This window comes from Globicephala melas, chromosome 16, assembly GCF_963455315.2.
Source record: "Globicephala melas chromosome 16, mGloMel1.2, whole genome shotgun sequence".
Taxonomy (NCBI): Eukaryota; Metazoa; Chordata; class Mammalia; order Artiodactyla; family Delphinidae; genus Globicephala; species Globicephala melas.
Window position 1 is genome coordinate 25,936,468 of NC_083329.1, and position 25,300 is coordinate 25,961,767.

The following is a 25,300-nucleotide window of genomic DNA, read 5'->3' on the forward strand; positions in this document are numbered from 1 at the left end:
TAATACTTGGCCACTTCTGAAGCCGGGGAACCCCAAGGGGAAGCTGGTTTGCCTCAGCCCTCTGGCCCCCCGCCCGGAGCGGGGCCCCGCTGCCGGGAAGACTTAGGGGAAGAGGGAGGAAGTTGATCTTGCAGTCGGTTCCAGAGTGCCATCTGGTGGCCTCTCTGGAGCCGCGAGGAGACTCCGTAATCTTCTCTTAATCAGTCTTCCCTGGAAGCGACAATCTGTACCTAAAACTTGTTCTATAAATGGCAGGTTAACAGCTGGCCAGACTTTCAGACCTGAACTCAGGTCTGCGCCGCGTAAGAGAAATGAGTTGTTTATTTGGGGGACTCAGGCCTTGTTCATCGATCACGGAGATTTGGAATATTAGAATGGAAAAGGCATCCAAAATTAATAGTTAATACTTCCTCCGATGTAGGAAATTGCCTTTTATACAGTTTCCAATGTCCGCTTCGACCCTTCTAGTGGCAGCAAGGTCAGTACAGAATTTCACAAGGTGCTGAACTCCGAGGCTGGACATTTCTGGTTGGTAGAATTTTTTTTTTAGGAGGTGCCATGAGTAATCTCCATTCTTGCAGGCATCCTCCCTTCGGCTCACCGAGGTAGAACACAGGCTGTTGTTTCAGATCTTTCCTGCAACTTGCCCCTGACCTTAATAATGGAATTACAGGCCTGCAGTAGCTCTGCATAAAGGGAGACTATTATGGCCCTTGATTTGGGCTATTTCCTGTCACTTCCCCCTCTTCATGTTGCCTGCAAATGGAATGTGCCAGATACTGTGTTAAGATACTTTAGTATAAATTCTTATTCTTCCTCCCAGCAGCCTAGGAGGTAAATATTACCTTTACTGATAAAGAAATTAAGGCTCAGAGAGGTGAATTAACACAACCAAATACACAGCTAGAAAGGGACAGAGTGAGAATCAAACCCAGTCTCTTAACTCTAGGACAAAGCTCTTTCCCCTAAATTTGTATAAAACAAAGCAGGCCTTTCCACTGCACTGTGGGCCTCCAAATAATTTGTCAAAATCCAGGGATATTGTCTACTACCTTCCCCTGGTAAATCAGACCCAAAACCGTTAAATTAAAATGGAATGAGGTTAGATTGGTGTACTACAACTTAGTGAACCTGTGCTAGTTACCATTGATTATAACTGTCCTTTCAAAGTGCTCATAAACCAACAGCTGAAATTGACATGAACACTTCTAGTCTCCAAAATGTCTCTAAAAGCAACCCTAGGGCTTGAGCTATTCTTTTTTATTTTATTTTATTTTATTTATTTATTTATTGGCTGCGTTGGGTCTTCCGTTGCTGCACGCGGGCTTTCTCTAGTTGCAGCGAGCGGGGGCTACTCTTCATTGCGGTGCGAGGGCTTCTCATTGCGGTGGCTTCTCTTGTTGCGGAGCACAGGCTCTAGGCACGCAAGGTTCAGTAGTTGTGGCACATGGGCTTCAGTAGTTGTGGCTCACAGGTTCAAGAGCGCAGGCACAGTAGTTGTGGTACGCAGGCTTAGTTGCTCCAGAGCATGTGGGATCTTCCCGGACCAGGGCTCGAACCCATGTCCCCTGCATTGGCAGGACGATTCTTAACCACTGCACCACCAGGGAAGCCCAAGGGGTTGAGCTATTCTAATTATGAGATTCTGAGCTGTAATTTCTTTCTATTTATTTATTTATTTGTTTATTTTTGGCTGCATTGGGTCTTCGTTGCTGCACGCAGGCTTTCTCTAGTTGCAGCAAGCGGGGGCTACTCTTCGTTGCAGTGCACAGGCTTCTCATTGCAGTGGCTTCTCTTGTGGAGCACGGGCTCTAGGTGCACAGGCTTCAGTAGTTGTGGCGCATGTGCTTAGTTGCTCTGCGGCATGTGGGATCTTCCCGGACCAGGGCTTGAACCCATGTCCCCTGCACTGGCAGGTGGATTCTTAACCACTGCACCACCAGGGAAGCTGTAGTTTATCTGAAGATTTAAAAAAAGAAAAACCTTTATCATAGAAAGTTTCAAACATATATAGTGGAGAAAATAGTATAATGAATCCCCATGTACTCATCAGTCAGCTCCAACAATTCCCAGTGTTGTCCTGGAGATTTTAACTGACTCAAAGTTTATTGTTAGTTGCTATAGCCTCATCTGTCTCTACTTAAGAAACCACTTCATTGTTTGTTTCACTAATTTCCAACCTAATGATTATCTCTGTTTCTGTACCCAGGCCTAGCACTACTGCTGGCCCAGAAGAGAGGCACCATAAATTCGCTCCATTCACTCACCAATAAATAGGGAGGGCCTATTCTAGAAATCAGTGTCCCTATTTGAAGACAAAAATCAAATGGTTGTATAATATGTCAGTTGGTGATAAGTGCTACAGAGAAAAATAAAGTAGTAAGAGTATAGAGAGTGACAAATGTTTTCTGTGTAGCAGTCAGGGAAGTCTTCTCTGATGAGGTAACATTTGAACAGTGACTTGAAAAAAGTGAGGGGGTGAGTTATGTGGATATCTGAGGGAAGAGCATTCCAGGTGGAGGCACCAGTAGTGTAAAGGTCTGATACAAATGCGTTTGGTATATTTGAGGACCAGCAAGGTTAGTTAGGTAGGTGAGAAAAAGTAAGAACTTTGGATTTTATGCTGAATGAGATGGAGATCCATTTGAGGGTTTTGGGCAGTGGAGTGAAAATGATATGACATGTATTAAAAGTATCCATTTGGCTGCTGTGTGGAGAGTAAAGGGTAGAGAGTATGGGACTAGAATGAAGGAGGGAGACCAGTAGTCCAATAGATGGTGGCTTAGACTTGAGTGGTAGTGGGTGAGGGTGGGAGAAGTAGTCACATTCCAGATAGATTTGAAAGACAGAAGCAACAAGACTTGCTGAGGGATTGGGTGTGGGATGTGGGTGGTGGGGTGTGGGCATTGGTATAAGAACCTAGAAGAGATGAGGGGTAGTTGTACATAAAGTCAGAGTGATGGATGGTATTTAAAGTTTCGACAGTGGACATCACCCCACGATTGAATGTGGAGAAAAGAAGTTGACAAGCACTGAGCCCTGGGGCATTCTTTTTGGGTTTTTTTGGCAGCGTTGGGTCTTCGCTGCTGCGCGCAGGCTTTCTCTACTCTTCGTGGCGGTGCACTGGCTTATCATTGCGGTGGCTTCTCTTCTTAAGGAGCACGGGCTCTAGATGCATGCATGGGCTTCAGTAGTTGTGGCTCATGGGCTCAATAGTTGTAGCATGCAGGCTCTGTAGTTGTGGCTCACGGGCTCAGTAGTTGTGGCTCGCGAGCTTAGTTGCTCTGCAGCATGTGGGATCTTCCAGGACCAGGGCTCGGACCTGTGTCCCCTGCATTGGCAGGCGGATTCTTAACCACTGTGCCCCACCACTACTTTTGAGCTGAGGAAGTGTCATAGGAAAGACCATGGGGTTTAGAGTGAGACAGACCTGGGTTTGAATCCCAGCTTTCTAACTTCCCAGGAATTTGGCCTCTCTGAACCTGTTGCCTCATCTGTAAGAGGAGTAAATACCTCTACAAGGTTGGGTAAGCAGTGCACTTAATATTGACATATATTGGTGTTCCAACAATGTCACTTCTCCACGTTAGGGTCTTAAAAGTCTCTAGCTTTCCTCTGGACTTTTTGAAACCTGCTATCCTAGAGTTCTTATAGGAGACATCATTAAGACCAGCATTTCCCTTCAGATTATTCTATTACTTTCCCACAAGTTTTGTCACTTCCACATCATCAGCCATTCTTTGTTGGTCAGAATTAAGGCCTGAATATTAGTTCTTCTTGTAGTTTCCCTTGCCTGACAGAGACAACACTGTCAACAACACAAGTCACGTATGTCAGTTGATCTTTCTATAACAGAATGAGGCTTCCGACAAATGTTTTTCTTTGCTTGCCAGCGAGGAAGGGTTCAGTTTGCAATTACTCCAGCTTCTTTCCCAATATTTGTAGACTGAGGGATACAGACTTTTCATATTCCTTTGTTCATAGGATGGCCTTCAGGTTTCTATACAGTAGTCAATGTTGTTTCCCCCATAGGGAAACAGAAGCTTCTGAAGGCAGAGCTGTGGGGCTCAGAAGGGAGAACAGAGATGTTATAGCTGAAGCCAACGGCCCTAGTGTTAACCTGACTGTAGTTCCGGGCTTTTCTGCACTCATACAGAAATGTGCAAAGGAGGAGTGCAGTCTTACTCCTAATTTTCCCAGGGGCAAGGCTTCTAGTTAGTGTGGAAAGCAGGCATGGTCTGGACTACTTGCAGAAGGAAGGGAAGAGGGAGAAACTAGTGTAAGAGCTGCAGGACTCATGTCAGTATTGTTCCACATCAGGCTGTTTCCATTTCCAAAGCACCCGAGGGAGGCACTTACAGACATCCAGACCCAGCAACATCCACGTGGTTGTGCTGAGCAAAGGAAAGCCCAAGGTGCTGAACGATTACATAGACATCTGGGACCAATGAAGAGGTGAGTGCCCCTAATTCTCCGTGAGGGAGGCCAGCTGGTAGTACAGCAGGTACCACTCTCTGCCCTCCCTTCCCCCGGGGAAGAGACCATGGTGAAGGAGGATGCCAAGATGATGGAGATGCTTCACTTGGGAAAGCTTAATAGTATTCTGCATCACACCCACAGTACCTCACCCCTGTAGGGGCCACACTGCCTGCCCCATACACACTCCCACTTATTTTACCCTGACGCAAAGGGAAAGAAGGGGAGGGATTCTCCAATCATGCTGCAGTGACTGGGGTAGATGGAGGCTGTGGGATGGGAAGAAATTTTCCCTCCTCAGTTCTGGGCCAAAATGAATGCCCTGTGTCCAGAAACACATGATCACAGCTATGGGCAAGATAGCCTCCCACCCCCTAAGCCCCATGGGCTCCTCTCTGCTCCTGGGACCATGAGGCACATCTGAGGGAAGACTTCTGAATAACTACAGCTCACCTCTGGTTCACCTTCCCTTTGACCCCAGCCTAGGCTGTCACGCTTATCTCCGATGGAGCAGTTAGGGAAGAGGACAACTGCCAACCCCCTAGCGCATTCCTGGTGCTAAGGGGGCACTGCTGTGATGGTGGTGGTGGGGCAGCAGCAGTGAAGGAATCCTGACTGCGTCCTGGCGTCTGGCTGGCTGGTGACCAGGGGCCACGTGGGCCAGACTGTTGGTAGGCTCAGTCTCATTTCTGTTCATGTGATGGCCTGGGTATCCCGAAACATGGTACCCACAAACTCAAGAAGGAAACCAGAGGGAAAGGCAATGATGTTGGTACTAAGACATTTATTACATCATAAAAAATCCATTGTTGTCCTGTTTTTCCATATGTACATGCTCCTGTGGGCAGTCCCTCTGTCCAGCCCCACCTGTCCACCCTCCATGGCGCCAATCAACTCTCCAAACTGACCAACTAATTAATAAAAGAGGAAGAACTAGAGGAGGTGGCCCAGGGCTGATGGGAGTGGGGTTCGGAGAGGGAAACAAAGTGCAGAGTGATTGGCTTGGCTCTCGATGCCTGACCACGGGCAGGAGGAGCACAAGGGCGGGCATTGCAGGGTTGGTACAGTGATGCCTCCCCGAGCTGCCAGGCTGCAGGTGATACCTGAGTGTGCTCTCAGGTTGGACTCCCAGGAATGGAGAGCAGAGGAGGAAGGTCCCACAGACTGACTGTGGGTCCCAGGAGGGGCTATAAAAGTTCTTTTTCAGGTCCCCATCCAAGTAGCAGTGATAGCAGCTTGGGCTGGGACTGAAGAATTTGTGGCCCCTGGGACAGCTGAGAGGTGGGCCAGGGACAGCCTGGTAGGAAGTACTGGTCCTGATCACTGAGGGCCCTGCCTTAGTTGACCTCAGAGGTGGGCAGGGGGTCTGTGGGGCGGGGTGTGGCCAGGAGGGGCACAGGTGAGGTGGCCTCGATGAGAGCGGGGTTGAGTATGATAGGCAGAGTCATGGGGGGCACGCCCACCTGCAGTGGGGAGGCCAAGGGCTGCAGGATCAGTGGGGGCTGAGCCAGGGGTGGAGGCCCATCCGGGGTAGGGCTCAGTCTGCTGGGGCTGGATGCCACTGGTGATCCAGAGGAGCTGCTGTTGGCAGGTCGGGGGCCCTCGGGCTTCTCAAAGTCTAGAGGGAAAGCAAGGTGGCTGCAGTCAGACTCACTCACATTCTGCAGCTAGTTTACCAAACTTCTGCTTCTCCCACTCCTGTAAGCAAGATGACCCCTCCCAGTCTACACAGTTGAGAGTCTCTGCTCAAAACTTATTCCAGTGTCCAGCTACCTTATATCTACCCTTTATCTTCTTTGCTGTACCTCCAGTAGGTTAATTTTGGTCTGGTCTTTATTAGAATTCCTGAAGGGCAACCTCTGCATATTCATTCCAAGTCCCTGATCCAGCCTCCTTCTCTGAAGCCTGAAAATCCCAGGCAGCTAGCTCATCATAGCTGACCTGGCCCTGCCATTTCCCATAAGAAGAGAGCAGGTGAACAGGATCTTCTGGTTCTTTCCTTCCCCTGCCTCACAGCCCATGCCCAGCAGCAATCTCAAAGTACCCCGGACCTCCTTGACTTCCTGTTTGACATCCAGCAAACTCGCTCAGAGGGACTCACCACAGGTCCCCAGCTCAGAGGGCATCTCTGGGGGAGGTGGATGGCCAGGTGTCCTGGTGTCACCAGCAGCAGGAGTCAGGTGGGCTGAGGCCAGAGGTTTGGGGGCATGAGGCTCCATGGGCACAGGGTCTGGGGAGGGTAGAGAATCCAGATGGCGGCTCTCGGTGCTTTATTTCAAGTAGAGTCCTGGCTACCCACTAGACTTAACCCCCACCCCAGGCACAGAGAACTAATTATTAGCTCCAGACTCTCTTTGATGAAGTTGGTTGGAGCCCCCTACCCTGGATGACAGTCTGCTTGAAGAGCTCATCTCGTAGGTGGGGCAGGAAACAGTCAATGCGCTCCCAGGTGATCTCCCAGAGGGCTGAGGGGCTGCCTCCTCGGGCATCCGCACTGTGGAAAATCTCTGCTGTGTCCATCACCAGGAGCATGTTCTTCAGAGACTCAGGGATGGCCTCTGACTGCAGGTGGCAGTGGGGCCATGAGAATGGGAAAGAGGGCATGGGGGGATATGGTAAGGAGAAGGCAGCCACCAAGGGGGAAACAGCAAGTCTTCCCAGAAGATGGGAGAGGAAGTAGGCAGCTGGAGTTGGGCTGAGGCAGAACGTACCAGTAAGTCACTGGAGCCTGCATGCATGTACTTGTCCATGAAATCCAGGATGGTCAGCCAGAGGGCCGCAAAGGTAGAGAGCGACAGCAGTGGAGACAGGTGCTGCAGGAAGACCTATGGTCCCCCAGCCCCTCTCAGCCAAGAGTAGGGTAGGAGCCTTCTGCACCCCTCTCCAAGGGTGGGAGGCAAGCCTGCCCTATCTTGTGTGGGAATCCTGGATCAGAGACTCCTCTGAATTCCAAAATCCTCCCAGGTCCCTGGGTCCTGCTGAGTCTCCATAGCTGGGAGTCCTAAGCACCTACATTACATCTCTAGGTCCTCCCAGCAGCCTTGGCTTCCCTGCTTGTGAAGAGGCAGGTGTGGGGAGAGTGGGTGGGTGTAGGGTGGTGAGCAGTACCTTAGAGAGCAGGGTGGAAGCCCTCATCCGGGTCTCCTCCATCCCGCCCACATCTGCAGGGCTGATGTTTTCCAAGAGCTTGGTCAGTAGAGGAAACAGCACCTGGTGGGTAAGAAGCCAACATCTCCCTAGCAGGGTCAGGTGGAAGCCTTGTCCACTTGACCCTGGGCTGCGGTGGATGGGTACAGAGCAGGAGGGAAGGTCTGATACAGGCTGAGGATTGACATCAGGGGCTCTTCAAGCTGCTTGGCTCTCCTTGTCTTTAGGATTTGCACTTTACCTTAAGACCAGGGGGAAGTCCTACCTTGTTAAAACAGGACTCCCATTCCAGGGCATCTAACTTTTGCAGATCATGTACCAGTAGTGCTCGCTGCAGATAGGTCAGTGCCTGCATCCGCACCTGGCGCCGGGCATCACAGCACAGGCAGGCAATGCCTGAGAATGAGAACAGGCTCAGGATCCTTTGGGCATCCTGATCCTGGTACTTCCCAAGCGCCAGCTCCACCTCTGCCCCTGCCCTGCCTGCTCCCCTGAGGTTTACCCTGAAGTAAAGGGCACCAACAGTGGGCCCAGAGGGTGCGTGAATCTGCTTCGATCTTCCGGCCTCCTGCGTCCAGGTGGCGCTGCTCCTCCGCCCATGAGCTGTAGATAGAGGCTGCCCTTGTGTGTAGGGTGTGCATCAGGTCTAGCAACTGGGGTCACAGGAGGGGCACGACATGAGTGGGGTTAGGTCTGGTGGATCCCCTCCTCACCAGCCCACTCCCACTGTCCCTGACTGAGTCCTCAAGGGAGTCCCTAGTACCGATCACACCATACTCCACCCCTCTCACCACTCCCTTCTCCTCAACTTTATGAGCTGGTTGTCCTAGTCCTGACCAGTGTTTCCCAAAGATGGGTATTACTCCTAGTAGCGGGGATTTGAGGAGGTGTGTGGACTAAGTATTTAATAACACAATTACACAGTGAGAAAGGTACTTTTTCACTCCTTTTTCACACTTTCTGATGACAGATAAAGCCTCATCTTGTTAATCTCATTTTAAAAACAGCAAACCTCAGGCTCAGAGGCTTTGATAGGCAACAGTGTCTGGCCAGATTTAATAATTTTTTGTTTTTGTAATTTTTCTAAGGTTATTCTATTTAAAGCAATTAATTCTCCATTTATTTAGTGATGTAAAGTCTGCTCATAAAATAAATTTTATATGTCCTGAATAGACAACAGAATAACTCTGGAAGGATAAACAAGAAACTGATGGCAGTGGTTGCCTCTGGTAAGGGGAACTTAGCAGCTGGGGACAGGAAATGAATGGGACTTTTATCTGCTTACCCTTTTGTACCTTCTGAACTCTGTGCTATGTGCATTTGAATTACTTATTTCAAAAACAAACTATAATTTAAAAATGAAGCAAACAAAGACTTACAGGCGGTCCTGGACAGGGGGGCACTGTGGGGACACTGGCTGAGGCCCTGGCTGGAAAACAGGCCCTTCCTTTCCGCCCTGGCTGTCCCTGGCCCCACCAAGACTCCCAATGTCAGGTACCGGGAGAGGAGAGGAAGTAAAGGGTGCCATACTTACGTCCTGACTGACCTGTAAAGACACCGTATGGTAGCTGGCAGGCACACCTTCGTCCTCATCGTCATCACTATGCCCACCCCGCGTGGCATGTTGGCTGGAGGTTCGAGGCCGCCGAAGCATTGAGCCTTCCTTGGATTTCTTCTTGAAGCGGTTCCCTTTGCTGTCATACTTGTGACTCTTGCCACGTTTCTCCTGGGACTTGCACCCTGAGCAGGGCCAGACGCAGGTCACATTTCCATATCCATGGGTACAGACGGCCTGCTCCTCCCTTTCCCCCATAATTCACATGGTTACTCCCCAACTGCCCCTTCATCAGGTGACCCACCGCCATTCAGACTGGCCTCCACAAAGATGCGGAGAGTCTTGACACAGAGCTCAAAGTTGTCAGGTGTGATGTGGGCAGCGTCACGCACGATGAAGGACAGGGACTCCACACACTTGAGCAGGGACTTGGTGTCATGTGGCCCGAGGTCCAGCCCCACTGTTAGGCTGTACTGATTGACCAGGGGTGAAGGACCTGGCCAGCTGGTCTCAGGCCCTGGCTTGGAGTTATCGATGTCATCCTTCCCCACCTGTAAAGTATAGAGGAGCTGAGAATCCAGGCTTGACCCTGATCTTCCCCTAGCTGCCCTCTCAGAAGGCCAGGAATCTTTCCCACAGGCCAAGAGGGGAAGACTCACCCGCTGCCCGTATGCTCACTCACCACTAACCAACCGCTGTTGACCACATCAGCATCTGTGGCTGATCGGTGAATCTTGCCAGGCCTGCCATGGTCAGTGTAGACCTCCGAGTCAGAAGTGTACCCTCGGTCCAGGCTCACATCATTTTGATGGAAGGATGGGAGTTCACTATCTGATTGGGCCCCTGAGCCAGCAGGGAGAGGCGCAGAGTCAGGATGGGGATGGGGAAGTTGGGATGAGGCATAGTTTCAGCTCTCAGAAGAAAGGTGCTGAAGCCTGGCCTCTCTTTTCTCTTGGTCTGGATTAGTTTCAGCCCTGTCACTAGAGGGCTGAAGGATGGCCTGGAGAGCTTCTCTGTTGACCAAATGGGGCAGCAGGCTAATTTGGGCTCCTGACAGCATCTAGTAGCAGCTGTTGGGGAGGGAGGTGGCAGTGAGGACAGAGTTTCTGAGAAAACAGTCCTCAGGACAGTAGGAAGCCTGGCTTCATAGCCTTCTCCATTGCCTACTTGCCTTTATGCTGTTTAATCTGTGGGTAATGGGGAGAGGCCCGTTAGGCACAGGAAGCTCTGGAAGCAGATAGCAGAAGCCAGGGGTATTTAATCTGCTGAACACAACAACCTGCGTTTTGTTTTCCTGTCTCAACCACTGGGGCCATAATTGTTTATCTGCCAGTGTGGGTGTCTCTGGGAAAGGGCTTACCAGCATCAGGTGCATCGGCCCTGGCTGTGGCCTGCAGGGCAGCTGGAGGCTTTACACCTGAGCCAATGCACTCCAGCAGCGTGAAGAGGGTGGCCCAGTCATCACTTGAGTGGATGTTGGCTGCGTTAGTCTTAAGGAGTTCATGGAGCCCATAGGCTACCTGGTGACTGACTCGGGACAACACGCTGGGCTTCATTAGTAGCAAAATGCGCAGGGAGAGCAGTACCTGGGGCAGGAGATGGGAGCAGGAAGTGGAAAGTGGGCACACGCGTCTTGTCTAGCCTCCTTCCCCACCAGCCTCCCTAGGCTAGTGAGAACAGTTTTGGCTAAGACCCAACTTAGGGTACTCTGTGGACAGATGGCCAGGGGCTAGGAATGGGGGCAAGAAAGAGGCAGGTGTGGTTATAAAAGGGCAATACGAGGGATCCTGTGGTGTTGGAACTATTCAGCATCTTGGCTAGTGGTAGATACACAAACCTACGCAAGTGCTTAAATTGTGTAGAACTTAATACACGTATGAACAAGTAAAACTGAGGAAATCTATATAAGATTAGTGAATTGTATCAATGTCAGTATCTTGGTTATGATACTACACTATAGTTTTGCACAATGCTACCATTGGGGTAAAGTGGGTAAAGTGTACAGACAGCCCCCAACTTATGATAATTTAACTTAGATTTTTTTGACTTCACAATGGTATAAAAGTGAAACACATTCAGTAGAAACCATACTTAGAGTTTTGATTTTTTCCAGGGCTACTGATATGCAGCACAATACTCTTTTGTGTTGCTGGGCAGTGGCAGGGAGCCACAGCTCTCAGTCAGCCATGCCATTATGAGGGTAAACAACTGATGCACTTAGAACCATTCCGTACCCAGACAACCATTCTGTTTGCCACTTTCAGTACAGTATTCAATAAATTACCTGAGATATCCAATACTTTATTATAAAATAGACTGCATATGAATCTATAATTATCTCTATTTTCAAAGTTTAATTTTTTAAAAACTGAAAAAAAGACCAGCAACATTATGCAAAACTACAGCATAATATCATAACCAGGATACTGACATTGATACAATTCACTAATCTTATTCAGATTTCCCCAGTTTTACTTGTACTCATACGTGGATTAAGTTCTACACAATTGAAGCACTTGTGTAGGTTTGTGTATCCACCACTAGCCAAGATGTTGAATAATTCCAACACCACAGGATCCCTTGTGTTGCCCTTTTATAACCACACCTGCCTTTCTTGCCCCCATCCCTAGCCCCCGGCCATTTGTCCACAACTTCTAAAACCTCATCAATTCAAAAACGTCATATAAATGGAATGATATAGTATATAACCGTTTGGGATTGGCTTTTTTCACTTAGCCTAATTCCTTGGACAGTCATGCAAGTTGCTGCATGTATCAATAGTTTGTTGCTTTTAATTGCTGAATAGTATTCCATGGTATGTATGTACTACACTTTACGCTGAAAACCATCTGGGCTGATTCTAGTTTTTGTCTACTACAAATAAAGATCCTGTGAACATTCATGTATAGGTTTTTTATAAAAGTAAACTTTCATTTCTCTGGGATAAGTGCCCAAGAGTGCAACTGCTGGATTGTGTTGTAACTGCATGTTTAGTTTTATAAGAAACTGCTCTATCATTTTATATTCCTACCAGAAATTTATGAGTGACTGACCCACATCCTTGTCTGCATTTGGTATTATCACTGTTTTTCACTTTAGCCATTCTGACAGGTGTGTAGTGGTATCTCACTGTGGTTTTAATTTGCATTTCCCTGTTGGATAATGATGATGAACACCACTTAAGCTTCTTCATGTGCTTATCTGCCATCTGTATATCTTCTTCATATCTTTCGCCCATTTTCTAATTGGTCTGTTTTTTTTTTTTACTGTTACGTTTTGAGTTCTTTTATATTTTAGGTATTAGTCTTTTTTCAGATATTTGATTTGCAAACATACACTCCTTGTCTTTACCTCCTTTTCACACTGGGCTCTCATAGAGTAGAATTTTTAATATTGATGAAATCTACCAGTTTTTCCTTTTATGGATTGTATTTTTGGTGTCAAGTCTAAGAACTTTTTGCCTAGCTCCCAAAGATACCCTCCTATTTTTCTTTCTAGGGTTTCATAGTTTTACATTTTACATTTAATTCTATGATTCATTTTGAGTTAATTTTTCTATAAGGTATGAGGCTTAGGTCAAGGTTCATTTGTCCCCTGCCCCCTCAACCATGGATTTCAATTGTTCCAGCAATTAAAAGGATTATCCTTCCTCCACTGAATTGTTTTTGCACCTTTGTCAAAAAATTAGTTAGGCATCTTTGTGTGCGTCTATTTCTGGTTTCTCCTTTTACATCGATGCATGTGTCTGTCCCTCCAAAAATACCACAGTGTTGATTACTATAGCTGTATAGTAAGCCTTAATATCAGATGGAGTGATTCCTCCCACGTTTTTTCTCAAAATGTTCAGCTATTCTAGGGCCTGTGCTTTTCCATCTTAGAATAAGCTTGTCTGTGTCTACAAAAAAACCTTGCTGGGATTTTCATAGGAGTTGCATTAAACTTACAGATCAATTAAGGGAGGAATGACCTCTTCACTACGCTGAGTCTTCCAATCCACGCATATGGTATGCCTCTTCATTTATTTGGGTCTTCTTTAATATCTTTCATTAGCATTTGTAAGTTTCAGCATACAGATCCTATACATGTTTTGTTAGGTGTATAGCTAAGTATTTGATTTCATTTGCAGCACTTGTAAATGGTTTCATTTTCTATATGTTCATTGTTAGTATAAAGAAATGTGATTAATTTTTCTGTATTGATCTTATATCCTGTGACCTTCCTGAACTCACTTCTATACTGTTTGTCTTTTATAAATTGGGTGAAGAGCTCTCAGGAGGGTCCTAAGCATGAGAGCCGGGAAATCAGGTATGGGGCTGGGACTGCCACAAGGCAGCAGCCGTCCAGCCCTACTGAGCAGAGGTGCTGAGTACTAGCTTCATACCTGAGGCCATTCCAGATTCACTCTCAATGTCCCTGTTAGACTCCCCTAGCCCTGTGGTAGGTTACTGGGCTCATGCTATGGGCCACTAAATGAAGTCTCTGTCTCAGGCCATAACTGATACTGTGGCTTTAGTCCCTTGTACACCTTCCTGCCTTCCCAGCTGCACTCAGCTTACCTGGCCACTGATCTCTTCTCTCCGGAGTAGCCTAATGGCTAGGCGCAGCAGCCCCACCACTGCCCGCTCCACAAGGAAGCAGAAGTCCTGTGCCTGGACACATAGGTGGTATAGATGGTCTCGAACAGTCTGCCACACACAGCCCACACGGTCCCTGAGAAACATAAGGGATGAGGATAGTCTCAGCTGTAAAGGCCACTGGGCAATAAGCCTCTTTTTCTGATTGAGGCTAGGTCCTTCAGAGCTCAGTGGTATTATACCCTAAGCAGGCAGCTATAATGAGCAAGCTTCTCCTCTACTGCCTATAGCTTCATGTGCTTCTTGTCCCTAGAGCCCACTCTGCAAGATTACTCCAGGCTTCCATCCCTTTGGTACAAGCCCAGTATGAGGCCTGCCTAAAGACTGCCTTCTACCTGTTCTCCAGCACAATCCTCAGCAGCATCTCCAGGCAGAAAGCAGCATCCTCTTCATCATAGGTCTCTTCATCTGGTGTCACTGAGACCAGAGCCTGGAGGAGAATAATAGCAGGAAAATAGACATGGAGGAGAAGCCAGCCACTGGCCCACCCCTGACAGAAACTGAGGCATACACCACTATCCCTGTCTCCCCTCCCGGACCCAGCCAGCCCTTTCACCCCTCTTCCCTCTTCACTCTGTACCTTCATGAGCTCCTGCAGTGACTCCAGCTGGAGGAATTTGCTTTCTGTGATCATCTTTTCTGGGTCACATTGCTAGAGGCGGCACAAGAGAGGGTTTTTTTTTTTTTTTTTTTTTTTTTTGCTGTACGTGGGCCTCTCACTGTTGTGGCCTCTCCCGTTGTGGAGCACAGGCTCTGGACACGCAGGCTCAGCGGCCATGGCTCACGGGCCCAGCTGCTCCGCGGCACGTGGGATCTTCCCGGACCGGGGCACGAACCCGTGTCCCCTGCATCGGCAGGCGGACTCTCAATCACTGCGCCATCAGGGAAGCCCCGAGAGAGGGGTTATTGATAAGGACTAGAGGGAAGAGAATGTTCCCAAGAAGCCAGGGAGAGAGGGCAGAAGGAGTCAGCTCTGGTCACAAACCCTAGATGACCCTATTCTTCAGTTCATAGGACAGTGTCTATCTAGTAGAGAAGGGTCTAGGCTTGTTCACCAGGGGTAGGCAGGGGCAGTTACCTTGATACAGTCCAAGGCCATTCTCTTGGCCTCTTGGCTCTCAGTGGATGGGCCCCGCACGCTAGACTGCTCAGTACCACTAAGTGTCAGCCAGCTCACAAAGCTCAGCACTGTCGACTCTCCTCTGTAGAAAGAGAGTACAAGCTCTAGTGAGCTCCAGAGTTCTAATCCTCCCTCTGCAAGGTCTCCAGCCTCTGATTTCCCCTCACCGGTTTGATGGTGTCTCTTCCCGTTGTAGAGAGATCTTGCCATTGGGATCCACAAAATCTTCTACCTGGAAAATCAGGTCAAGAATAATTTCTTTCCACATGCCCTCTGCATTTCCTGCTCTGCCATGCAAAGTTTTCTGGCTTTCTTCCCGTTGTTCTCTGCCCAACACTATTGACTGGGCCCCTCCAATTGATGACTGGCAACAACTTCTACCAGCCTTCCTTTACAGCTATCCCCATGGCCAAAGATCTGCGGTCTTACATTTGAGGCGTTCCTGGTAAGTTTCAGCATGCATCAGGCCCAGTGCTACTCTCAACCAGTTCTATATGCAGACAGTACGTAATCTTGGAGCTCTTGCCTTGTTATTATTGATTAGTCTCCTACCAAGAATTACCTCCACCATAGCCTTGGGCAGCAGTTGGGCTCGGAAGAGCTGCAGCATGGCCTCCATGATATTCTTCCAGCCCTCCCGCAGGATGTCACCATGACGATGGGCCAAATGGAATACTGTCTTGGCTGCAATGTGGGCTTTAGGGTTGCTTCCAAACACAGCGGGCAGGTTCTCAATGGACTGGAAAGGAAGATGAGATGAGGCTTAGGGCCTGGCAAATGTCTTGAAAGGAGATTCTCTTAGGCCTCTACCTATGGTTCCTGAGGGTCCTTCTGCTAGTTCTGCTTCAATCCCCCATAATACTGGTGGGAAGGGCTACTCTGGCTAAGGCCTTCTCCACTATTGCATCTCTTCTCTCATCCCCATTATATAAGGTAATGCTATTCTCATCCTAGGGTGTGTCAGACAGAAATGGCTAAGCTCTACTGTAGTCCAGGGGTAGTGAGAGAATATGCTGATGGAAACCAGCTCCACAGATAAGGGTAGGTCTATGGCTAAAAGAGAGGTCATCCTTTGGAACTCCAAGTACACAGTTCCTGTCCCTGCTCACCTCACTGCTGAGAGCTGTGAATTTGCATAGAGAGATGATGAGATTGTCAAACACATCACTGAGGCCATAGTGGGCGGAGATCATGGCGCACTTCCTGTAACGTCACATATCAGATACAGTCACTGAAAGGCCAGGCAGCCCTTCCAAGTCCCCAAGGAGGCTTGCTTGGGATTCTTCCCTAATCAGTCCCAGGAAGAAACCTTTTACTCTTGAGTCTGTTTAAGACTGAGCTTTCCCAAGCTTCAGCCTCCCTGAAAAACTCAGGAGGAACCCATTCTAAGGAAAATAAGAGTAGGAGTCAGAGAGGCATGGAGGCAACCAAGTTAAATCAAAGAGGTGGAAGGAGATCCAAGACCATAGTCAAACTCTGGCTACCTGAAGCCTGAGATGGCTTTTTGGATGATTGTCTCCTCAAGGCTTTTGTCAAAGACATAAGAAAGAGCAGCAATAGTGGGGCCCCAGGTCATGGTGAAGAGGTCAAGATCGTAGCTGCCAGCAGGCACACGTAGGAATATGCCTTCTGGGGTGGCACCTCGATGAAGCAGCACATTCCATACATAATTCTCCCGAACCAGGCCTGTCTGCTCCTCAGGCATCACAATCTCCTCATTCCTGTCAGGAGGTAACAAAAGGAGTAGGTGCACTGCTCTGAACCTGACTGGTTACAAACTAGGACAAGGGGCTTTCTGCCCATTACTGACACTTTCCTTCAATGAGAGGTCATCAAAACTGCAGCTCAGTGGTCTGCTTCCCTCCCCACCAGTGGCACCAAGGAGAAAGAAAGGAAGCATCCCATAATCTCAAGCCCCATCTCTAAGTGGGCCTTCTATAGTAAGATCTCATATTTTTTCTGGGTATGAGAGGATGAACAATTCTACCTTTTCTGATTTACAGTAGAAACCTAAGTGTCCCAAACCTCATCCTCTAGTACCCATCTTGGGTTCTCTACTAGCCCCATAATGCATCTTGCAAGCTAGACAGGAAAACCCAGCTTCTCTGCGTTTGGAAAATGGGGTGATGACATTCCACTTAGCAGGGGCAGTTTGGATCCTGGCTCAGGGTACTAAAGTTCCAGTACTATTCAGGCTTCTTTAAGGAATAAATCAGTTGGGGGAGAAGGGGCTGCCCAGATAAATTACGATGCTAAATCCAGGGTGTATGAGTCACTGCAGTCTGATGTGACTCCAAAATCTGGAGAAGGAAGTAGCGTGCTTCTCCTTAACAGAGATGCTACACCATTCTCTACGCATACTCACTTGATGGCATGGTACATGTCCTCCAGAATGTCTTGCTCAAAGTCCTTGCCTCCATTCACACCTTTTAGATTTTTGCGAAACTCCTAGAGACAGGGCAATAAGCTTTACCCGCCATGTGTCAATGCTGAAGCCCCACTCAGGGAACTCCTGGGTCTGTGGTAAACAGGACTTTAGAAAACAGTAAGTGACAGAATCCACTTCCCTACCCCAGTTCCTCTTCTGGATTGGCCAGCGCCCCCTGACTCCCTTGGACAGAAGCTTGTCTATTGTGCCCACTGGAAAACCCATGTCCTTTCTGCTACCTCCAAAGCTGTGCTGGAACTGCTCTGCCATGGCTGGGATCCAATCTTACCTCCAGGGTCATGGGTGCATTTTGCTTGCGAACATTGTGGTTGTGCTGGTCAGTATTAAGCATGATGACAGCATAGGCCAGGGCAAAGCAGGCATCGCTATTGGCAAATGGGGAGCCATTACAATTCTGAAAAATCAAAGACCCCACCTATGTCAATGCCCTTCTCTGGCCAATCAAACCCTCACGACCAACCCACTGGTCAATGATGATAAAGAAGAAGGTACCAGCCAGAAAGAGGCCCATCTCTTGCCAACTCCCTGATGGAAGCTGGCGCCTCTATGGGAAAGCTCACTGACATTGCTCTCAGCCTTCTTAGGAGACAGCAACTGGGTCCTTCAGTTGAGGCCATAGAAACCCTTAGTCAAATTAATTTGGGATGCTGGGCTCAGTCCCTGCCACTCAAACTCACCCTCCAATGTTCTGTGAATGCCTCTAGCAACCTCTGGATGACTGGTGCTTCCCCGGGCAAGCGGAAGGCTTCCAGGTAGAGACGGAGAGCTTCATCCAGCCGCAGACCCTGAAAGCTGAAGGTGCTACAGGGAAAGAAAGAAGGACGAAAGGCTTAAGATGTATAAGCTGCAAATGTTGGGTGCTCTATTAGCTACAGTCCCACTAAGCTTCTCCTATTGGAACAGAAAAGGCTGAGAGCTCTGGCAAAGGGGAGGTATCTCCTAGGTCATCTCTAACACAGAACCAGAATTTGACAACCTCTAAGCTTAGTACTCTTCACATCAGTGTGCTCCTACATAGAAACCTCATCCCTGTGCTCAGGAACCCTACTCTACCCCTTTGCAATGTTCTCTATGGAGAATGGAATGGTGCCCAAAGCTTTCTTGCTGGAGACTCTTTCAGATCCAAAAGATATAAATCTTGGGAAGAGGAAGAGTGTATGACCTGGGTCACCATCAGGAACTGACTGGTACTGTTTTGAACTGTCTGTCCCCCCAGGCTGATCCTCAACTATGTCCCACATTTCTTGCAGTTTCCTCACCTCACAAAGCTCTCCAACAGGTCAATGTTTTTGCGGTCACTCACAAACTCTCCAATCATTTTCTTGTCCAGCCGAGGGTTCTCTCGCAGCCACTGGGCTACCTCTGTGTTGTCCATTGGGATGGTGAGGAGACCTTTCTCTTGCAGAAACTGGATCCCCTTCTTTGGTTTCTGGTTGAACTGCTCTGTGCCAGTAATCAGCAGCTAGAGAAGAAATACAGGAGGTGTCAAAAGCTGCTCTGCCCCTAAACCAGACAAGGGCAGGTCTCCATCACAGTCCACAGCTGGTCACCTAATGGGCTCCTAGGACATGGTTCTAAGTCACTCCAGAACTAAGGCTGAACCATATTGGCCCCTAGCTTTACCCAACTCCATGTTTAACTAGAAGTGGCTGAGGAGCTCCTTTTTACTCCTTTTCTGAGTGCTAAAGATGCACAGCACTCTCCTCCAACCTGAGAACCAGAGAAAAAAAATATAAGAAAGAGACTAGAGAAGGTTTTCTCTTCTCTCCAGTATTAGAGCTGTTCCTGGCATCTGTTTACAGACTAGCTCGGATTCCCCTTCTTTCTTTGGCTTCCTAGCTCTTAAGGCCCTGGGGTTTGAAAGACAAGGTGAAATAACTGCAATGATAACTTTTTGACTGTCTAGTCACAGCCCTGCAATCAAGGGCACACATAAACCAAAGTCATTTAGGCTGGCCTTACGAGGAAGAAAGGGTTAAACAGAAGGTTTTCTTTGTGTTAGAAAACCAGAAAGTACAGTTATTTGAACTTTACTAAAAAGCACCAGAATAAATGTCAATTCCCTTTTATTGCCAATCATCACCCCAGAGCTCGAGATGACCAATAACCTTCGGTGACCCACAGGATACCAGCTTCCAGGGCTCTTGTCACCACAAGTAACACCTGACTCTCAGCTAGGGCAGCATTTGCCCAGGAGTACACAATAGGAGATGCCAATTACATGGCTTAGGAGTAAGGAAAGGGCTTCAAAGGAGATTGGGGGGTTGCTGAAGCTCCAAGAAGCTCAAAAACTAGCCTTGGGAAGCTGTTCAGTGAGCTTAGACTCTCCCTCATTCTCTGAGACAGAAACCCAACAGAGAACACCCAGTCAGAAGTGGGTAGAGGCTGAGCTCTGGGGATATCTATATATACCTTCTTTTTATTCTTAATTTCAATCAACTCCCGTGGATCTGGCAGGAGACAGGAAAATCGAGGTGGCTTCCGGGTAAACTTTTTGTCAGCTAGGAATGGGAGGAAGAGAGGGAAACACCAGTAAGACCTCTTTTTAACCAGGATAATGACTTTTGGAAGGATGCTGATATACTCTCTAGTGAACAAAAGGATGCCTCAGAAAATTTCTTGTCCTCATCAGTCTTCCCCTTCCTTAGAAGTCCTATCTTCTAGGGCTCCAAATGTTTTCTTTCCTCTCTCTGGGTCTGAAGGCATGGTGAGCAGCCAATGTTCATTCAGGTACTAATCTAGGGTATTTCTGCTCCCCTCCCCTCTGTTCTCTAACAGGCCTTCCAGTTGAGGGGGCTTAGGATGATGGATACCCAGTACCCACCCCCAGAGTCACCAGCTTCCTCCAGATCACTGCATCCTGGTTTCCCATGTTCTGCTGGCAGCCGCCCTCCACCTGGCACATGCAGGCCTGCGATGTCTGGGGCCATGCCTATAGCCTTCCCATCGCTGGCTGCTCTCTCAGCTGGTAAGAGAGAAGAAGGTAAATGAAGACTGATGGTGTAGGAAGCCAAGCAGAGCTGCAGGAGAATCGAGCTTCAGGCCAAGGAGATCTGCATGTTCCCACACAGGTCACCGGCCCTGACAGGACAAACCCAAGCCCAAATAAGTAGTCACTATCCCAGGTCAGCCAAGCATTAGCTTCTACAATTTAATAAAGAGATTATGCAATCACTTTCCCTGATCTTCTGCAACCTCAATCTCAAGGAAAAGTTAGAGAAGATTAATTAGAGTGGAGGCAGGCACTGGGGGTAGGAAAAGGTAGGGCCTGGAGCTTTTAGGCACAGAAGTCCTATATCCTTTAATCTATATTCTCTTTTCTCCCCATAAAGAAATAACAATTCTGTAAAAATAGCTAAAGCATGGAAGAGGAGAAAGGGAGAAGTCCATGAGTCCTGCTAATGTGCCAGCCTGGTCTATGATTCACATCACCAAACCTCGGAAACACAGAATTAGGAGTACTTTGGAGGAAATGACATAAGGGTAGGAGAAAGGATTCAGTGAGTAGAGAAGGGATAAACATAGAACCCTGGGATCCTCAAAGAAAGAAATGCCTCTCACTATTGTTGGCTTCTCGAGTGCCATCTACTGCCTCACAGCCAGGTCTGGCTGCTTCTTTCTTTTCTTGCTGGGTAAGGTTGTTGAGGACTTTGGCTTGGCAGTGGGCCTCAGTGCTGTCAATCACTGTCAACAGGGCATCAAGAGACAGCAGGTGTGTTGTATAGAGCTGACCAGACACAGGGAAGGAATTCTGGAAAGTAAACAGATACAGGAGACTTGGGGTTAGAATACTTTTCCAAAAATCCTAAAACCACCCATAACTTCTACATTGCCTTAAGATACACTTCTTCTTGTTCCCCAGCTCTCAAGTGTTTCGTTCCCTATATGTAGCATCCTCACTACCACTAGAGAGATCTCCTTAATAAAGTCGTCTTTCTAGAGGTCAGTAATAATGCTCAGCACCTTGGACAGCAGCTTGGTGAGATCTTCAAAGAGGTTGGAACAGTAGTAGTCACAATCATAGTTGATATAGAGCTCAGTGACAAAGCTGGGGATGTGCCAGAGCTGCACAGTGGCCTCCAAAGCCATCTCCTTCATTTCATAAGGCATCTTGGGGTTCTCCACAGTGATGATATCCATGAGCTTTTTGATGTACATCTGACAATAATCCAATAATTGCCATTTGGGTGGGGAAAGGATTCAAGATAGGAAGAGACAAATTGGACAGGAAAAACATTAAACAGGAAGCAGACGCCTAGCCAGAAGGTATGCATTAAGAGATACTTAATGGTATTCCATCCCCTAAATACATCCCCCTCTTTGTCCTTCATGATGGGGGAGGCCTGGCTCTCTACCTCCTACCTGATCAAGTTGCCCATTGCCCTTTTTGTGCTCTCTGTGTGAGCCTGATTTGGTCCTATTCAGAGTTCCCTTTTGCAATTTAGTGGCGAAGCCAGCTTGACTTGCCTGCCTGTGTTGCAAAAGAACTGCAGACAGAAGAGTTTTACCCACTCATGGTGAGGTTACCTGCCAGTTCTCATATTCGGGTTCTCCCATTTTATAGCCAGCCAGGTTTCTCTGGGCACCTCTTAAGTTCTCCACTAAAGAGGAGAGCCAATGAACCAAACTATAGAGGCTAAAAGCACTCTCCTCAGAAGCCACCAAATCCCACTCCTGCAGCATGACAAAGCTGACCCGAATGAAGGTGCCATACATCTTCCTATTTTTTTCCCAACTTCAAGAAACTCACCTCTAATTGGAACTTGAGGTGCTCCCTCATGCTCTCAAACAGTAGGAAGCATACGCGCAGGGAAGCAGCATAAAGGTTCAGTCGCTCTACGCTGAGTAGCTGGAGATCACAGTAGGATGGGCTATTAGGTTTCTGAACCTGACTGTGGCTCAACCAAGAGAAAGCAGGACAGCAAACTGTGGGAAGTTGTCACTAAGGTCATGTGCTCTGAGGGAACTCTATATCTAGCCATTCCTATGTTTCCCTTTGGTTGCCAGAGTCCCCGGGGAACTACTGGAGTCCTCTTGACTATGACTACTGGTCAGTAGGGGAGGTAGGTTCTTTCCTGGGTCCTATACTCTTCACATGAATCAGCCAAACCTCCCTGTGTTCCCCTGGCCCTTGAAAGACCCTGAAAAAAAGCCAGGTGTTCGGAGTCCCTCTAGAAATCCAGTCTTACCTGGAATAAGTGGCGGCACATCTCATCCTTGATGAGGCCCAAGAGGGTTTGGCACTGGGCTACAGGGGCCGACTCAAGAGCCACTGTCAGCAAATGCAGTCCCATGTGGATCATAACCTCTGAGTTGTGGCGGTCGTGTGGGTTGGTGAGGGAGATGAGGAATCGGAAGAGCTCACGGATGCAAGGAAGACCATAGGGGACCAAAGCTGTGCCTGGGAAAGGCCAGGAGGGAAGTGGGACTGCTAAGAAACAACTGGCTCGATTACTTGGCCTAGCCTGCTCTGCATTATACAGGCAATTTCAGATAAGTGATTCTCTTCAGGAAAAAAATGGTTTTTTTCTGGGGCAGTAAGGAGACTAGTCTCACTTACTGAAGGGAATCAGAATTGATGATCCCACCTTTCTGTTGAAAGTCCCAAGCTTTCTATTCTTCCCTCTCACTTCCTATTGTCCACCAAACTCCCTCTCTGTGTAAGTTAGGGAAGGGCTCCATCCAATAGTCCTCTTGCTTGATTCCATTTCCTGACTAGAAAATGGCGTAGGACTAGGACCAGCAGACATCTTGGGTCTAAGATGGTTTAGGCTCAGACAGCTTAGTGGGTAGGATGGGGGAAGAGCCTGCCTGAGAGTACTTACCTTCTTTCTGAGAGGACTGTGTAAAGCGCACACCCCGGGGGTTGACGTAATCCATGTCATGGACAGAAGCAGAGTCAGAGTGGTCAGCAGGAGATGTGCACTCCTCTAATACTTCAGGGATGGATTCCACGGATGTTGATTGGGCCTTTTCCACATGGGCCCCTTCCTGCTATGACCAATAGTGGGGAGGATACAGGAAAAGAGATGAGGCAAGAGCAACTGGGAACTTATTTCTCTTAAGTATCTGTCCTCCAAGTGTTTCTAATGGACTGCAGGTGTAGGGCCAGCTCAGTGGGCTGTGAATCAATGCAAGATGGTTCAGGGAAGGAGTACGATGAAGGACTCAGAAAACATCACCTGAGGCATCAGTGACCTACAGTGACTAGAGCCCCAGAGGCAACAGAGGCCCTCAGGAGCTTGGATTTAGATCATTAACTTCCAGAAAAAGCCATGGCCAGCATCCTCACCTTTGCCAAGTACTGCATGTATGCACAGCTTGAAAATCCTGTGAGCTACCTCTCACAGTGAGTAATGCTGTGGTTTTTCTAGGTAGCACAGCTAATTCTAGCAAACAGGGAAGAACCTCCTGCCCCAAACTTCTTTTGAGCCAAGGCCTGGATAAAGAGCCAAAGGATCAAGCCAATTCCACAGCAGAAGACTAGACAGGGGTCTTTAGAAATCAAAGCCGTACCTGGGGGTCAGGTTGCTCAGGAACCCCTAGCTCGCTGCTGCCAGGCTCTGCAACTGTGCTGTACCCTGGAGAGCCAGGTTGCTCCAGGTCAGTGAGGTCCTCTTTGGAGGTGGTCTGGGAGGAGAACTCCAGGCCACTGTCTGTAGAGGGGCTGACCACTGCTGAGGCAGCTTCTGAACTTGCAGAGGAAATGGGAGTGGGTACATCTATGAAGGGCATGCCACCTGCCAAGCAAAGTGAGTGAGGCTTGAAGAAAAGAGACCCTGTGGGAAACACATCCCTTCCATGGTACCGTTTGTTTGTTTTTCCTAGACTGCATATTAATTTCTGCATATGCTTGGTCTCTAAAGTAGTCAGAGTCCCACTGGAAGGAGAACAACCTTAAGTCACTGTGAATTGCTAAATGGTCACAGTTTGATCTGACCTGGAGTTTTCCCTTTTTGCTCTCAGTAGAAAGACCACAGCCCCTCAATCAGTTGGTCTTCAATGTCAAAATTCCTGAGAGAGGAAGGAACTTTTCTTCTATCTATTCTAATCAGAAGAAGCAACTCAGGGTACTCACCAGTGAGGTTAGAGGATAAGCTGGTTCCACTGGGGGTGGGCAGCTCTGAACCTGGTGTGACTTTGGTCATATGGCGGGGGGGTCGGGGAGATCTCTTCTGTTTCTTCCACTTAGATGAATCACTCATGCCTCCTGCTCTCATTTTCAGCTGGAAACATCACACCTCATTAGCACTGGTATTCAAATTAAGATTGTATCCCTAGAAATCTCCCTTCTTTTAGTCCTACTGGTCCCTAGAAAATAGTCTATACCCCACATCTGTGCCACAGTAAGAATCTAGACCATCAGAGCACATTCCTACTCCTCTAACTTGCCTTCTACTCTTGCCACTTTAAAGGTCAGCCTGAGAGCCTCCAAGTGAAAGGTGACATTCTGGTTTTAGGCTGGTCATTGATAAGGCCAGCCCTCATACATCACTCTGCTTCCCTGAATAATGGGTGGCAATCCTCAGTCCTGAAAGCGTAAGGGCAGGGGGTCCTTTGCCCAAAGCTGCAGATCTTCAGGCCCTGGATCCCTGGGCCTTCCTCCTCAACTACCTGCATAGTAGCCTCCTACTCCTAGTTCTTATCCAACCGTGAGAGTCTACTCCTTCCCAGCCAAACTCTTAGCTTTCCTATTACTTCATGAACTGGGCCTAGATCCTAACCATATCCCTTACTGTGGAAAGTCTACATCAAATTGGTCAAAGAAAGGTTCATTCCTTGGAATTAAGGAAGGAGTGGCATCCCAGTTGATTTGTGGAGTTAAGGATGAAAGATTATGTCATGCTGCTGCTCTGCTCTCTGCTGCTCCCAACTTTGGTATATAAATGAGACCTCCTGTCCTTCTCACTGCTTTCAGA

The 25,300-nt window shown here is 48.2% G+C and overlaps 1 protein-coding gene across 15 annotated transcripts in view; it reads right to left on the reverse strand.

Annotated features, from left to right (window-relative positions):
* Window positions 1-1,610: 1,610 nt before the first annotated feature.
* Window positions 1,611-25,300, reverse strand: part of GBF1 (golgi brefeldin A resistant guanine nucleotide exchange factor 1) — a 125,889-nt gene continuing 102,199 nt past the window's right edge. For 6 of the 15 annotated variants that reach the window (XM_060286862.1, XM_030865434.2, XM_060286867.1 and 3 more), the window contains 32 exons: window positions 24,460-24,607; window positions 23,898-24,121; window positions 23,207-23,375; window positions 22,571-22,782; window positions 22,132-22,230; window positions 21,345-21,539; window positions 20,943-21,132; window positions 20,206-20,346; window positions 19,794-19,882; window positions 18,641-18,843; window positions 18,059-18,182; window positions 17,650-17,775; window positions 17,298-17,380; window positions 16,417-16,653; window positions 16,042-16,135; window positions 15,495-15,671; window positions 15,100-15,164; window positions 14,891-15,014; window positions 14,393-14,464; window positions 14,148-14,242; window positions 13,735-13,888; window positions 10,539-10,764; window positions 9,861-10,021; window positions 9,483-9,729; window positions 9,158-9,363; window positions 8,126-8,276; window positions 7,889-8,019; window positions 7,585-7,686; window positions 7,188-7,301; window positions 6,858-7,038; window positions 6,578-6,706; window positions 5,247-6,094 (listed from right to left, as the gene is read on the reverse strand). In XM_060286862.1, coding sequence (XP_060142845.1) covers window positions 5,814-6,094; window positions 6,578-6,706; window positions 6,858-7,038; window positions 7,188-7,301; window positions 7,585-7,686; window positions 7,889-8,019; window positions 8,126-8,276; window positions 9,158-9,363; window positions 9,483-9,729; window positions 9,861-10,021; window positions 10,539-10,764; window positions 13,735-13,888; window positions 14,148-14,242; window positions 14,393-14,464; window positions 14,891-15,014; window positions 15,100-15,164; window positions 15,495-15,671; window positions 16,042-16,135; window positions 16,417-16,653; window positions 17,298-17,380; window positions 17,650-17,775; window positions 18,059-18,182; window positions 18,641-18,843; window positions 19,794-19,882; window positions 20,206-20,346; window positions 20,943-21,132; window positions 21,345-21,539; window positions 22,132-22,230; window positions 22,571-22,782; window positions 23,207-23,375; window positions 23,898-24,121; window positions 24,460-24,607 — 4,950 coding nt within the window. In that variant the 3' untranslated portion in view covers window positions 5,247-5,813. Of the gene's footprint in view, window positions 1,960-5,246; window positions 6,095-6,577; window positions 6,707-6,857; window positions 7,039-7,187; window positions 7,302-7,584; window positions 7,687-7,888; window positions 8,020-8,125; window positions 8,277-9,157; window positions 9,364-9,482; window positions 9,730-9,860; window positions 10,022-10,538; window positions 10,765-13,734; window positions 13,889-14,147; window positions 14,243-14,392; window positions 14,465-14,890; window positions 15,015-15,099; window positions 15,165-15,494; window positions 15,672-16,041; window positions 16,136-16,416; window positions 16,654-17,297; window positions 17,381-17,649; window positions 17,776-18,058; window positions 18,183-18,640; window positions 18,844-19,793; window positions 19,883-20,205; window positions 20,347-20,942; window positions 21,133-21,344; window positions 21,540-22,131; window positions 22,231-22,570; window positions 22,783-23,206; window positions 23,376-23,897; window positions 24,122-24,459; window positions 24,608-25,300 lie in introns of those variants that run through there. The other 9 variants (XM_030865435.2, XM_030865431.2, XM_060286869.1 and 6 more) reach the window with 4 other exon arrangements.